We start from the raw sequence: 13394 nt of genomic DNA, 5'->3' as shown, positions 1-13394 counted from the left end.
TGACATGCCCTCACCCACCAACACTCTGTATGGCAGCACAAGTTGGCTCAGATTACCTCCACGCGCCACACACTGTGCAGGGGTTGCAGTGCAGAGGCTGGTGCCTGAAATGACCAGATCTTCTCAAGGACCGTGATCTGCTAGGTTTGTCCCCAGCACCCACTTTAGCCAGCCGTGGGGTGCATGTTTCTCTCTAATGAAAGATGGTTGTAGTTGCAGTCTACACTAATTTCATCCACAGATTTGAAACTCCATGTGTCACACTAATCATTCACCTGTCATTCTGAAGTAGAAGCCACAACCTTTTGGCCTGCCCCAAATTGGCTCCACACGTTGCCATGTTGTAACAGAAAGTCTAATAATTGGGTGCCAGCCTCAGCCAGCCTTTACCTCCATTTTTCACTAGCCCTGAGATTGAAATGGCCAGCCTGCTCTGCCCCCATCAAAAGTGATGGGATGATAGCATGGATTCAAAAAGTTGTAGCCACTGAAAAATCGGTAGCCTACCACTTAAAGCAGTAGGACTGATGTGATTGCAAAACATGAGTTTTAAATCTGACATAGAATCTTTCTTTTTCTGGAGTCGAGAGTAGAGACCCAAGAAACTAAGCTAATTGGTTGAGATTTATACAGACTGGCCTGGGGTTGTTCTTAGGGGGAAAAAGGGGCAACATTGTTTGCAGCAATGTAACTACTGTTGCTCTTTCTGACTGCATTCTTATCAGCATCCACAATTGCATATTTCATGTTCGTCTTATTTTGTCTTATCCATAAAAGTAACCGCAGGCTCGTAAACATAATGAGCTTGAAAGGGTTGCTGCTTTCCTTTTTACTAGATAATCCAGTCCTAGAGGTACCTTTCCCTGTATTAAAACATAGGTACATTTGCTATATTGAACCTGGCAACATGGCTAAACCCATAAGCACGGTGGAAGCTGAACTTCTGGCCCTTGATACAAGCGACTGTGTCTTCACGTCATCAGGACACCAAGATAGGTCTACTATCCCCACATGTCTATTGAAGGAAACCTGACTGGAACCATCTTGTTGTGACCTGCTTGTAGCCACCTGAATGTTTTCCACCAAATCAACATTTTGATGACATGTCTAGCAGTGTCAGTATTGCAAGTGATCCCTTGTCATCATTTGGTAATACAGTATCTCATACTATTACAAGAACATATTAAATTACAGGTTCTCAGTGGAAGCCTGTTCGGTGCTAGATTAACAACAACTCCCTCTTCACAAGGAGCCTGGAGCAGTTCCTTCACAATATTCTCAGTAACATCGACAGTGATGACCGACCACGAATATGCAAGAAATGCCAACATGTTTTGACAAAGTCAGTACATCTGGCTTGAATGTGTTAACAGGTACATGCATAATTTTTGCATGACTTTGCATGCATTAGCACTTTCAAAATTTCGCAATGCTTTTTTTGGGGGGCTTTGTGAAAGCATATTTAAAAACTGAGCTCTATAAAAAGGGCTTAGTATTCCTCAACAGCTGAGTGCCTATGATGGCAGTACAGTGTGAAGAAGTCCTAACCATTCAAACTAAGCTAATCTCAATGGGTCATTGAAGAAGGACATTGTAGTGAATTGAACTTCTTACTAACCCTTTATGTACTTATTTGTATTTTAAAATGCTTTCACATTTTGATGTAGTTTCTTGAGAACTGGAAGAAGGACAAGTGAAGCACCAAATTTGCTAGCAACTAGAGCCTGAGTGGCCACCAAATCTTTGCACTTCTGTGCCAGTAGATTGTCCACTTTACTACAAATTGATGCACCCTCTTTTCCGTTCCACAAAGTGCCACTTAATGGTGCTCTAACTAAATTCAGAGCCTCATTTCCCTCAGACAATAGCCAGAGGACAAAATGTTGAATAAACAGTTTAACAAACATTATAGATTTGCATCTCTTGCTCAGTTTTGTCTTTCGCATACGAGGACATTGTAAGTATTGGCGAACGTAGTGCTTATGGAAGGATCTTCATTTAAAAATGTGTGCAGCAGTATTATCAGATTGCAAGTACTTTCTCCAATTCCTGAAATGTGGCTAATACTGTAGAATACGGGTACTCCTAGTACGGCCCGCGGGCCGCTGGCGGCCCGCCCGGCCTTCATTGGGGGCCCGTGGACCTTGTTGCCATACGAGTCCTTCCTGGAAAGTTTAAACCGAGATGATGGCCGCCGGAGCATCAGTGTGAATACGTATTCAATACGTATTCACAACGTTTGCTCCTGCAACCATCTTCTCTGCTTATGCTTGCCTCTGATTGGCCTGAGCCTCTGAGACGTCACACCCGGCACCTGTCGCGAAGCACAGGCCCTTTAAAAGTCAGCTGTAACAAGCGCTTTTACAGCTGACTTTTAAAGGACATTTTAAGAAGCTTCCTGTGTCCGTGGTGACGACGTCGACGTCCCCGCAGCCCCAGAGAATCTTCACTGCAGCCGGAAAACCTTCAGCGTTACTAGTTTAGCTGCAGGTAAGTGTAACCGCGGGCAGTACTATGGGTCACAGACATTGTTGCCTATTAGGTTGAATTTATCACCACTATTATTATTATTAAGTATTATCATATATTGTAACATGCACATGTCACTTTTTCCTTTTGTAAGGTATCGTTGGCTACCTTTTGTATTTTGTTTGCTTTTGATACATGCACAATTGTCGCTCTTGCCTCATGTAATGTAACGTTTGCTTTTGTAACATGCCCATTTGTAATTTTCTCCTTATGTAACATTACTGTTCCTATTGTGAAGTGCTCTGACACCTTCGGGTAAAGTCCGCGCTATATTAAAAGTCATTAAATAAATAAAAAAATCACTCGTCATGACCCGCGCTGTCCTCCTCTGAAGCTTGCCCCCTCCCCCCTCTGTGTGATCTCTCCGGGGCTGTGGCTGGTTCGCGAGTTTCTGAAGCTGAGCCCCTTGGCAATAGTTGTGCTTAAAGTCACAGTGACCCTGCTTACAGGATGTCTTTTGCTGTCCAGCGGTGCTGTCTTGTTGTAGGCGGCAGAGTGGGAGTTTTTTATTTACCTGCAGGAGTCAGGTTGCTGGAATGGATGTGTCACACAGCCATCTTAGTGATCTCTTGTGATCATTAGGGAGTTTCTTGTCATTATTTGCTTCAAATGATTATTAGAACATTGGAATGTGCATCACTCCATTGTAGACAATGGAGTGCTCCGTGCTTCTACGGGCCGGTAAAGGCCCGCAGAGCAACATTCCAATATTTTACAAAAGCCTCTCGAAGCTCGAGGGGATTTAAATCCCCTCGAGCTTCGAGAAGCCTTTGTTTAATTTGTTGGAACATTCTGCCCTCTAGTGGCAGTATGTTCTAATAGCCTTATAGCCCTTCGTAGCAGGGCTATACCGCTATTAAAGTCCAGCTGCTTTTGTTAAAGTCCCTCGCCTTCGGCTCGGGCCTTTAACGCTGCAGCGGGCCTTTAATAGCCGGTATAGCCTGCTACGGCGGGCTATAAGGCTATAGTATTCAGTAGAAACGAGAATTACATTTTGAAATTGGAAAGGGCAGTGTATGTGAGAAATTGGACGTGTCTTTGGTACCAGTGACATTTAGGGGTTCAAATGGGGATCCTGATTGTTGATGTTTAATATAGGCCTGCGTCATAGTCTTTCAAGTGTCAAATCGGATCCGTAGCAGCTTGCATGAGTGCCACCCAGTGAGGGCCTTACCAGCGGCATATGCAAAATGATGACGACCCCCCGCCCCGCCCAAGCAGAACGTCTGTAGTGAGGGGACCGAGACACCAATATTTCACAGAATTCATAGGCCGGTGAATGAGGCGACTACTGGGGTTGCCCCAACCTTACCACATCAGCTGAATTATCCTTCCGTCCTCTGGGAGAGTTCCTGGCAACTTGGCAAGAAAGGATGCTAACATCTTAAAAGTCCATATTTGTTTAGCAAAGAGGCTTCAACTTGTTCACAAGCTGTATTACAGTAGCTAAGATACAGAGGCTTGCAGATAATAAACAGAAAATACTGTGGGCTTGATGCTTAGGTTACGATTGTTGTTATGTAATAATAGGTGACGTCGTATGGGCATTCTAAGTGATGTAAGGTTGGCAGCTGAAGGGAGCTTTATGATGATGGTGACGTGTCCTGCCCTGCTGCTGCATTTCTACTCTTCAGACCGTTGGATTATGCAGAGTATTTTCTATCAACAAGTCGTGCGTTATTCAATACAATAGAAAAGCATTGAGTCTGGGTGGAAGGGTGGTAGGAATGCCGGCTGTGAGTATCATCTCTCTTTCTCCCCACCCGTCTCACATGCCATTGTAATAATGTTAGATCAAAACAGAAACTCACATATGAGAAATGGGAGTGGTGTCACAGACCTTACTTGCAGTAATATTAGTGAGGTGCTGCTGTGTTATAATAAATATTGAAAACACTGTTACTAGCCATGATTATAAAATGTAAACACATTGAGAATACCACTTAACCCCTTCCATGCCCATGACGGAACGGTTCCGTCATGAGCATCGGTTGCGCTGTGCTCATGACGGAACCGTTCCGTCATGGGCCCGCCCGCGCTCGAACCCTTCAGCACCGCGGAGGAATTCCCGCAGCGCTGAAGGGGTTAAGATTGCTATTGTCTGCTAATAAAAATAAGTTATAAACATGTGCTGCATGTAGTTACATCTGCTTTGGAAATACAGCATTGTCTAGTAATATTTTGAAACGGCAGTGATTTCCCACCCCCCCCCCCTCTAGCCCCGCCCCCTAATGACCCCGCCCCCACCGGTGCGGCCCTCAGCCACAAACCACACTTTAAATTTGGCCCCCGAGAGAAAGCTTGTGAGTACCCATGCTGTAGAAGGTTGAAGCTGAGAAGTACATTTGATGGGAGCATCGTGAAGATACTTAGGCATATTTTCTCAGCATACAGTGAGTGTTTGTAATGTTTCTAAGGTTAGCATACAATGGCATGTCATTCACAACTTATTTCAGGGAATGGTGGATTTAGTCATTAGAGAAAGTTTGAGGTAGCAATGACTGCAGTAGTCTACACATTGAATAAGGTATTGGAGCTGTCGGAAGCTGAACACTTAGACACTCGCACAATTTTCAAGTGCTGATACCAATTAAAAACAAAACAACAAGCATTGCACATATCCACAGAATGGAGGAAGACCAACATCAAATCAACGGTTGAATGAAACTGACTGAACATTATCACTCCAGCAATAAACTTGGATAAGACTGCTTAGAATTAAAGGCTTATAATGACTGACGAGCAGCTTTCACCTCCAGGTGGGATGGCTGTGTTGCGAACGCATTCAAGAGGTCTGTTCAAGCAGAAGAAAACAAAACAAGCATTAAAGCTGTTGCAGTCGCCTTGGCTTACAGATGCCTGGTAAAATGCAAATATATGCATCAGGGCTTCATTTTCAATACAATTGTGTATTTCTTATTTTTTGTTTTAGCTTTCTTTTATGTTGAAAAACATTACATCACTAAAACAATCCATTGTTTATGCCATGGAATGTGTTGCTTTTAGAGTGGAAAGCCATTTTCTCAATGAGGCTTCTTCTTTGAAGAAAAAAGTCCTTGCTTCAAATAGCCATGCATTGTCTTGTGCATTGCAACTGAAGTACTCCCTTGAAAGTGGAATGACAATGAAGACGAAATTTGCCTCTGACCTGATCCAAGATGATTGACAAATTCTCAAAGGAATGATTGTAGAGGGGAACCCAACTGAAGGGGGTTGACTGACTACCCAATTTCATTGTATTGTAAACTGTAGGCAATGCAGACGGCTAACGCTATGAAGCCAGACCTAAAGCAAACAGGACCGTAAATGTTAGCATTAAGCAATCACAGAGCCTTTAGCTTACCAGAGTTTTCATATCCTACCATGTTTATAATATCTGAATATCAGTGATTGTCTTAATCCAGCCAGAGACATCACTTCTACCAAACAACGTGGGGAATTGTGCGTAGTAGGAACTATCTGATACAGAGCTAAACCGGTCGCTGTGAGATCCTGTGAAAATGACTATTTATGGGTCCTATTTCAGTTGTCAGTGACATACACTAATACATTTTGTACTTATGACTGCATGCACATTTTGTTATATAAGACAACTGTGCGACACTGTCTTTGTGTGTTTTGCACATACAAATCCATCTGTGGAACAGCCTGGCAACTCCAACAGCCTTGAAGACCTATCTGGCCAGGAGCATTACTGATGCTGGTTACTGATGTAATAATAAATTAACTCCTGAATGAAACAATTTGTGTCTTTTTACTCATAAGAGCGTTTAAGGGTGTAAAGGAGGAAGACAAAACTTAAGATAGCCTACAAAGTCTAACGCGAGTTGAATGCCAAATAGCCAATATGCGAGGAAAAATAATGCAAGGCTATTGCCGTTTCAACAGACCAGAGCTTCCACCCTAAGTCAGTTGGAGTATGTGTTACTAAAATCCATGCATTTGTTTGTCAAATTTAAATAGTTTTTCTTAATACAAATAAATGGAAGCATGAACATGTGACTTGAGTATGAAACTAACTAATACTAAGGTGCCAGGCTATTCTCACAAGGATGAATGTGAAAAGACCTAATAAAAAAATCAGTAAGAGTATCATAAAGGGGGACTAACTCCAAACGTTTTGTGAGATCCTCAACAGTACTGTTATGCTGGGGGGCATGTTTTCTGCTGCCATACTTATTAACTTATCGTCACATCATTGGGTCTATCCTCCACCAGGAGGAATTGTCTCTCATATTGGAGACTATCTTGGATCCATGGTGTGAAAAATATGCTTAAAATACCTCCTACTTCAACAAATATGTGAATTATTTATTAATTAAAAAGTGGGTAGTGTTATTATTTAAAAGAAAAGGAGAGTTGAATCGAGAAGTATATGGCGTTTCTCACATCCAAAATCGGGTAAATATGTTTCAGCTTGCTTTGCGCCCGTATTGGTCGATGGCTTTTGTCAGGACCAACGGTGTCTTTTTTTGGATCCCTTCTAGAAACCTTTTGGGATACTTTCCCTTAGTTGTGGAAGTATTCTCTTAATAGAGAATTAGAGGACATTCTGTCCTTTCCTTAAGTTCCATCCCTGGAGGGCTCCATATGTCTGGGGAGGGAGGCGGGGTACTGATGTTCTGCCGTACTTCACACCGCTTCACCTCTTACAGGTACAGGCTGGAAGGAACGCCAGAGAGGAGCAGTTTTGAAATACTGTGGAAATCTGCAGTTGTACAATACGAAAAAAATTGCTGCAGCGCACAAGAAAAACTATTTAACTTTGCACGCACACTAGGCTTGTAGTGGACTTAATGCTAACTTAATAACACACAGACATAGAAATGTAATCGTAAAATGTAACCGTACATGTTAAGGTACATATGAGCACTGTTGTTTTTGCAATACTCGTAATGTTAGTAAGGATAGAAGTAAGTCCACTTTCTCAAAGGGTTAAAGTTGTTTGACACTGCAGGCTTTACTTTTCCTGTCTAGTTTAGTTTTTGCATATTAACCATGTTTTAGTTTTTAACTAGTTGTATATTTATGCATATGTGCACACATATTTGCAAAATCAAATGTGTGTGTGTGTGTGTGTGTCCATACCAACAAGAAAATTCCCCATGTAGCACTTACCTGGAAAGGAGAACTCTGGGACTTGCAGTTCCTACGTGCAACAAGGTGGTGTACGGACACATGATCTGGGGTGGAGCGGATTCCCACCAATGGGAAGGCTGCAGGACATTTTAAAGCGTGGGTGTGCCAGCATTCTGAACATTGAGGCATCTGATGAAGGCTGTCATGGCCGAAATGCGTTATGCCGTTTTACCAATAAAGAGCTTCCATAGGATTCCCCGCAGGGCCTCTGCGTCTTCAGTCTAGAGGAGTTTGTGGTGGATATGGATATATATATATATATATATATATATATGATGTGCTTATTATATACTCCTGATACCCAGAACTCTCAAAATATTAATGATGGTAATTTTTATGTAGAGCTTTGTATCACAAGTCTGTCGTTTTTAAGAGCTATAAATGATGAATTTAGTTATCACCCATTTAATTGTATAATATCGAGATTGTTCAGATTAATAATACTGGAATTGGCCAGCCTTTGGTATAATCTCAAACATTAAATGAGAGTAACCCCTCAGACCATGAAGACTAAAATAAATTCCCCTGGGTAAAGATTTCGTCCTCACTTCATTCAATCGCACTACCACACACCTATTTAATTCATACTTCAAAGATATATATATTATTAGAACACTGTGAAAACCACAGAATTTTCTAAAATTTCTTATTAAATATTTCTTATTCTAAAAATCATCTATCCATTTTTTGTTACGTTTACACCGTAAAAACAACAACAAAAACAAATATCACAAACAGGAAGAAACATTAATAATTAAACTATTACATTAGCCTTTAAACTAATTCTCATCCACCAATTGATGTCAATGTACAATTATGAATTCATTTTTCATATATAATCATTCAGCGATGATGGTTTATGTCACTATTGTTAGACGCCTTTCGGTGGAAACCACCTTCTTTAGGACTTTTGAACTCTATATTTGTCCAAATTGTTTTTCGAAATCGCATACTGTTAAGATTAACTAAGAAATATTGCAGTAAATAAAAATCGAATGAGGCTTGAACATATCTAAACTCTCATGGAACGATAAGGTAATTGAATGACTTTGTTTCTCTCCTCAAAAGAATTGGAAAACACCTTTTAGCAAATACCCCACAAATAATACAGGGAACGATTGGTGGGCTATATTTGTCATATAAAAATTACTCCTGTTTGGATCTCCAGCTCGTTCTCTGCTTAATGATGAAAAAAAGAAAAGCCTCCATCCAGAGCCACTGTTGTCTTATTTCATTGCCCTCACTCGTATCACGATCTAAAATTCGAATGCCATTTGTTCGATCTTCAACTCACTGATGGTACAAAAGGAGTTAACCCACGAGAGGTGCTTGTGTTATTATTTGTGATGCATTTGCTGAGAATTGTTTTCAAGCCCCTTTGAGAAGAGAAACAGTCATTCAATTACCAAATTGTCGCATGAGAGATTAGATTTTTACGAGCCTCATTCAGATTTATATATTGCAAGATTTCTTTAGTTCTTACAGTATATGCTTTTAAATTTTTTTGTGGAAGATAACATAGTTCTAAAGTCCTGTAGAAGGTGGTTGACTAGTATTTTTTCCATCAAAACGCGTTGACAGAATAGTGACATAATCCACCGAATGATTGTACATAAAAAATTAATTAATGATTGTACAGTGACATCCGTTGGTGGATATGCATTCATCTAAAGATTAATGTACTGGCTTGATTTTAATGTTTATTTCGGTTTTGATATTTGTCTTTCTGTGGTTTTTATGCTGTAAACAAATAAAACATGAATTTATAGATGATTTTTATAACAATATTTGATAAGAGTTTTTGGAAATTGATGTGACTGTTTTCACAGTGTTCTCATAAATTAGCACTTTGATAGTATGAATACAATATATGTATTGTAGTGTGATTGAAGGACGTGGGTGCGAAATTTTTACCCAAGGGAATTTTCTTTTTTTTTTGGTGCCAGCCTTTGGAATAAAACACTTTGCTTGAGTATATTTGTTTATACAAAATCCCACTTCGTAGGGCACAGATAAATGTATATATGCTTAAATGTCTGCATACATGCTTGTAATTGTTTCCTTTTATTTCTTTTCTAGGAATCAGGTCTTAGAAATGTTCGATCATGCCTACGGCAGTTACATGGTGAGCTATACTCATCTTATTATTATCTTTAATCAAGAGTCCAAAGCAAAATGTGGAACGTTAAACAAACATGATAGTAACCGCGGCCATATTTCACGTGCAGAGCTCGAAGCCTGGTCGGATTAAAGAGAAATATCATCAAAAAAGTTGTGTGTAATGAATTATTAATGACCTGATAATATCCACAGTGTACAGTGGTCTTGTTACCACAGTGAAATGCAGCGTTCGTTGTTAGCAAAACACAATGATGATAATAATAGCAATAACAACCCGCTAATGATGCAAGTTGATTGCTTTCTACCAATGATTCTGATTTTATTGCAATTAAAGTTAGTGGAAAAAAGTAATACAAGTTGGGTGCTTAGTTTACTTTCACATGCTCTGTTCTCCTTATCACACCTCTGCTTTAAGTCTTCAGTCTCTGCAGGACCATCTGTAAAACATACCCTGTGCAGTAAAACATCAGCAAGAATTCAACCGGCCTGCTGCCAGGTTGATTCCTGGCTAGCACTCAAAAGTACAGTAGCCACTTCCAACTTGGTTGCTCTATATTTCTTTGTTTTAGTTTATGACAGGCAAACTGGTAGGGGAGTTGCTGTTTCTATACTTCATTAAAAAAATCTGTAGCTCATCCCTTCTCCAGAGCTCTTCGGTCAAAGGACAGATCCTACTCACTCCTTTTTAACAATCTAGGTATTACTTTGGATGCTAATGTGGCTCTCAAATAGGCTTAACTGGCTTATCCTGCTACTGCTGTCAACTGCACATATGCTCTTGGTTATTTGGGCAGTATTTAATTCAAGGTTGTCTAGTGCTAGCTTATCAGCTATCCAGATCAGCCAGTTGCACACTGGAGCAGAGAAAGCCACATGCAGGCTTCAGCAAGAGGGATCAAGCTAGGCCTACTCAAAGATCACATCTTCAATTGATAGTGAAGTAAAGCATTAGCTTCCACCTTGGCTGCTGGATGTTAAAGTGTATTATCAACCTTGCCCCAAAATTCTTCCAGCATACCTCTTAACATTTGCCCTCGAAACCTCGCCTGTCTAAATGATAAACCACTGAATCACTTGTAGGTTCAAGCTGAAATGAAAAGATGGTAGAACCTTTTTCATCTCAAAGACCAGCATGCTGGAATGCTCTTCCAGAAGCCCCAATGTATTTGCCCAACTCACTAGCTTAAAAAAAAAAATCACTAAAAGCACACCTTTTCTATGGTACTGTGTTAAGACCGGAGGAAAAATTCCAACCCGGATGGTGGTTTAAATATTCTAATAGATAGATGAGTTGATAGATGGCTGATAACTGTATTCAGAATCCCAATGAACTCAAAGCCTTGGCCCAAACCTTTAAAAAGATGGCTTGATTGATATTCCCACTCCTCAGGCTGATACTGTTTTCTGTGCACTGGATTTCCATTTCAAACCTTCATATGATCCCAGCTCTCATCTTCCCTTTTAGTGATCTTCTAGAGGCTGAAGTAGCTACCATATGTTTCACATACCCTTCTGGCAGCCATTCAGCAACCAGCTTCCCCAAACATTATATAGCCTAGTTTCCCAACTGCATCCTTTTTACAACAATCCAGCTGAGGTCCGCATATGCCTTCTTTCACGTGTGTAGTACTGAAAAACTAAGCTCATCAGTTGTAGCTGGTAATTGGCCCCCAAAGACCCTTGTTGCCCCTTCAGTTCAGCAACAGAAAAGGTACTTTTACTTTCACTGTGTCTTCTTCTGTAGGCACAAAATTATTACTTTGCTTCTCATAATGTAGAGCCATCATCTGTGATGTTGCATTGCTTTAAACCTATGATATGAGTTCTTTGCTGTTGCATATGTTTCCACCAAAAATACTTTTATTTAGTATGGTGAACAGATAATCCCAGTACACATTTTTTAAGCCTTTATTGCACCCATAGGTGTGGCCTTAGGGTGCCGCTTCAGCTGTCTGTCGCAGACTACATATTACGCAGAGTTTCTCTTTACAAATAAGTGGCTGGCTTTCTTGTCAAGGCAACATCCTAAGTGAGAGAAAAATGTATGCATCACCATTTATTTTAAACAGTTAGTTTTTTTTTTTTAGTAACCCCTTGTAGGAAAGTAGCATCTGCTTTCATGGTTACCCGCACTTTTTGCTGGTGTTGTTCTGTTTTCTGAGTAGTCTGACTGGGATCCTGCTAACCAGGACCCCAGTGACTGTGCTTCCTCCCTAAATTGGACATTAAGTACTCTAGTACCTTCCCAATTGGCTACTGTTGTACCCATGTAAGTCCCTAGTATATGGTACTAAGGTACCCAGGGCATAGGTACACCAGGAGTCTCCCATAGGCTGCAGCATGTATTATGCCACCCATGAGAGACCACTCAAACTGTGCCTACAGGCCTGCCATTGGAGCCAGTGCTAGCACCACTTACAACCAAAATAAGTTTCCTTAAATCTGAGGTCACTACACTTAACACCTATAAATCACCCCTAAGGCAGGCCTTTCAATCCTGACGGCAGGGTGATCGGTTCCAAGTGTGAGGGTGCCCCTGCATGAGCAGGACACCCCTACAACCTTCAGAGACCATTCTCCTGGGTTGTAAGTGCATCAGCCATTATGATATATAGATTGGTCATGCATCATTACGCGATGACCATCCTTAAACTAAAATGTCAGATACGGTTAGTGCTTTGAAATATCTTGATATTAAACATTCGAAACCCATTCATAAATCAAGATGGACATCGTTATGGCTTAATCCTAAACTCGCTACTTACTTTGAACTTACAACCCCTTCTCAGTGGGCTGCTAAGGGTATCGGCTTAGTGGAGGACCTCTATGATACTAATCATGACCATCTTCCCTGGCCAAAGAATATAGTCTCTGTAACCTGGATTTCTAAACTTTCTTGAAACTAAAAGTCAAGTAAAGTAATCCTTTCTGCGGATCCGGTTATCATATCCCTTCTTTCTATGTGGCTACTCTCAGGCCATATTGCTTCCAAAATTTATAATTTTTTATCTGCTCCAGGGTCCTCACAATCCACAATTACTTGTATTTAATGGTCTCACCATTTTGAAAACAATATTATTAAACCTATTTCTCAGCATACCTGGCAGTTGATTGGGAAATTATCCCTGTGTAACAAAAGTGCTTCTTCAATGATTCAATCTAATTTCTTCACAATGAATCTCCTACATTGGACTCCTGCTCGCTTACACAAACTGAAATTATGAGATAGTGATCTATGCTAGAATTGCAATTCAGAACTAGGTACCCATCAACATATATTCTTTGAATGCACACTATTAGAATCCTTATGGGGCCCTATACAAAAACATTTGTCTTTAATCTTTAATACACCTATAACTCTTTCTCTTCATATGATTATGGTGGGTCCAAGGGCTGTAGTTCCCGCTTTACCTCTTGATAATACAGATTTGGAGTTATTAGATTTGCTTGTATCCATTGAAGTTAAAATTATACTTGCGGAATGGAAATCTTTTCATCTTTTATCTTACCATACTTGGTGGGCTTGGGTGTCGTATCTTTGTGGAGCTCATACTCTTATTGAAATAAAACCATATCAGCCTTCAATCGCTATCAATGTATGGCAT

The 13394-nt window shown here is 40.5% G+C and overlaps 2 protein-coding genes across 4 annotated transcripts in view; both read left to right on the top strand.

Annotated features, from left to right (window-relative positions):
• The window catches only part of LOC146868591 (ER degradation-enhancing alpha-mannosidase-like protein 3), a 276166-nt gene that overhangs the window by 33263 nt on the left and 229509 nt on the right, over positions 1-13394 (top strand). For all 3 annotated transcript variants that reach the window (XM_085611786.1, XM_085611769.1, XM_085611776.1), the window contains exon 2: positions 9748-9793. In XM_085611786.1, the coding sequence (XP_085467912.1) occupies positions 9764-9793 (30 nt within the window). In that variant the 5' untranslated portion in view covers positions 9748-9763. The remainder of the gene's footprint in view (positions 1-9747; positions 9794-13394) is intronic.
• Positions 1-13394, top strand: part of LOC146868592 (uncharacterized) — an 895771-nt gene that overhangs the window by 854207 nt on the left and 28170 nt on the right. The window lies entirely within an intron of this gene.

The sequence above is a fragment of the Triturus cristatus genome, chromosome 1_2, assembly GCF_964204655.1.
Source record: "Triturus cristatus chromosome 1_2, aTriCri1.1, whole genome shotgun sequence".
Taxonomy (NCBI): Eukaryota; Metazoa; Chordata; class Amphibia; order Caudata; family Salamandridae; genus Triturus; species Triturus cristatus.
This window is presented reverse-complemented; position numbering and strand designations above follow the sequence as displayed.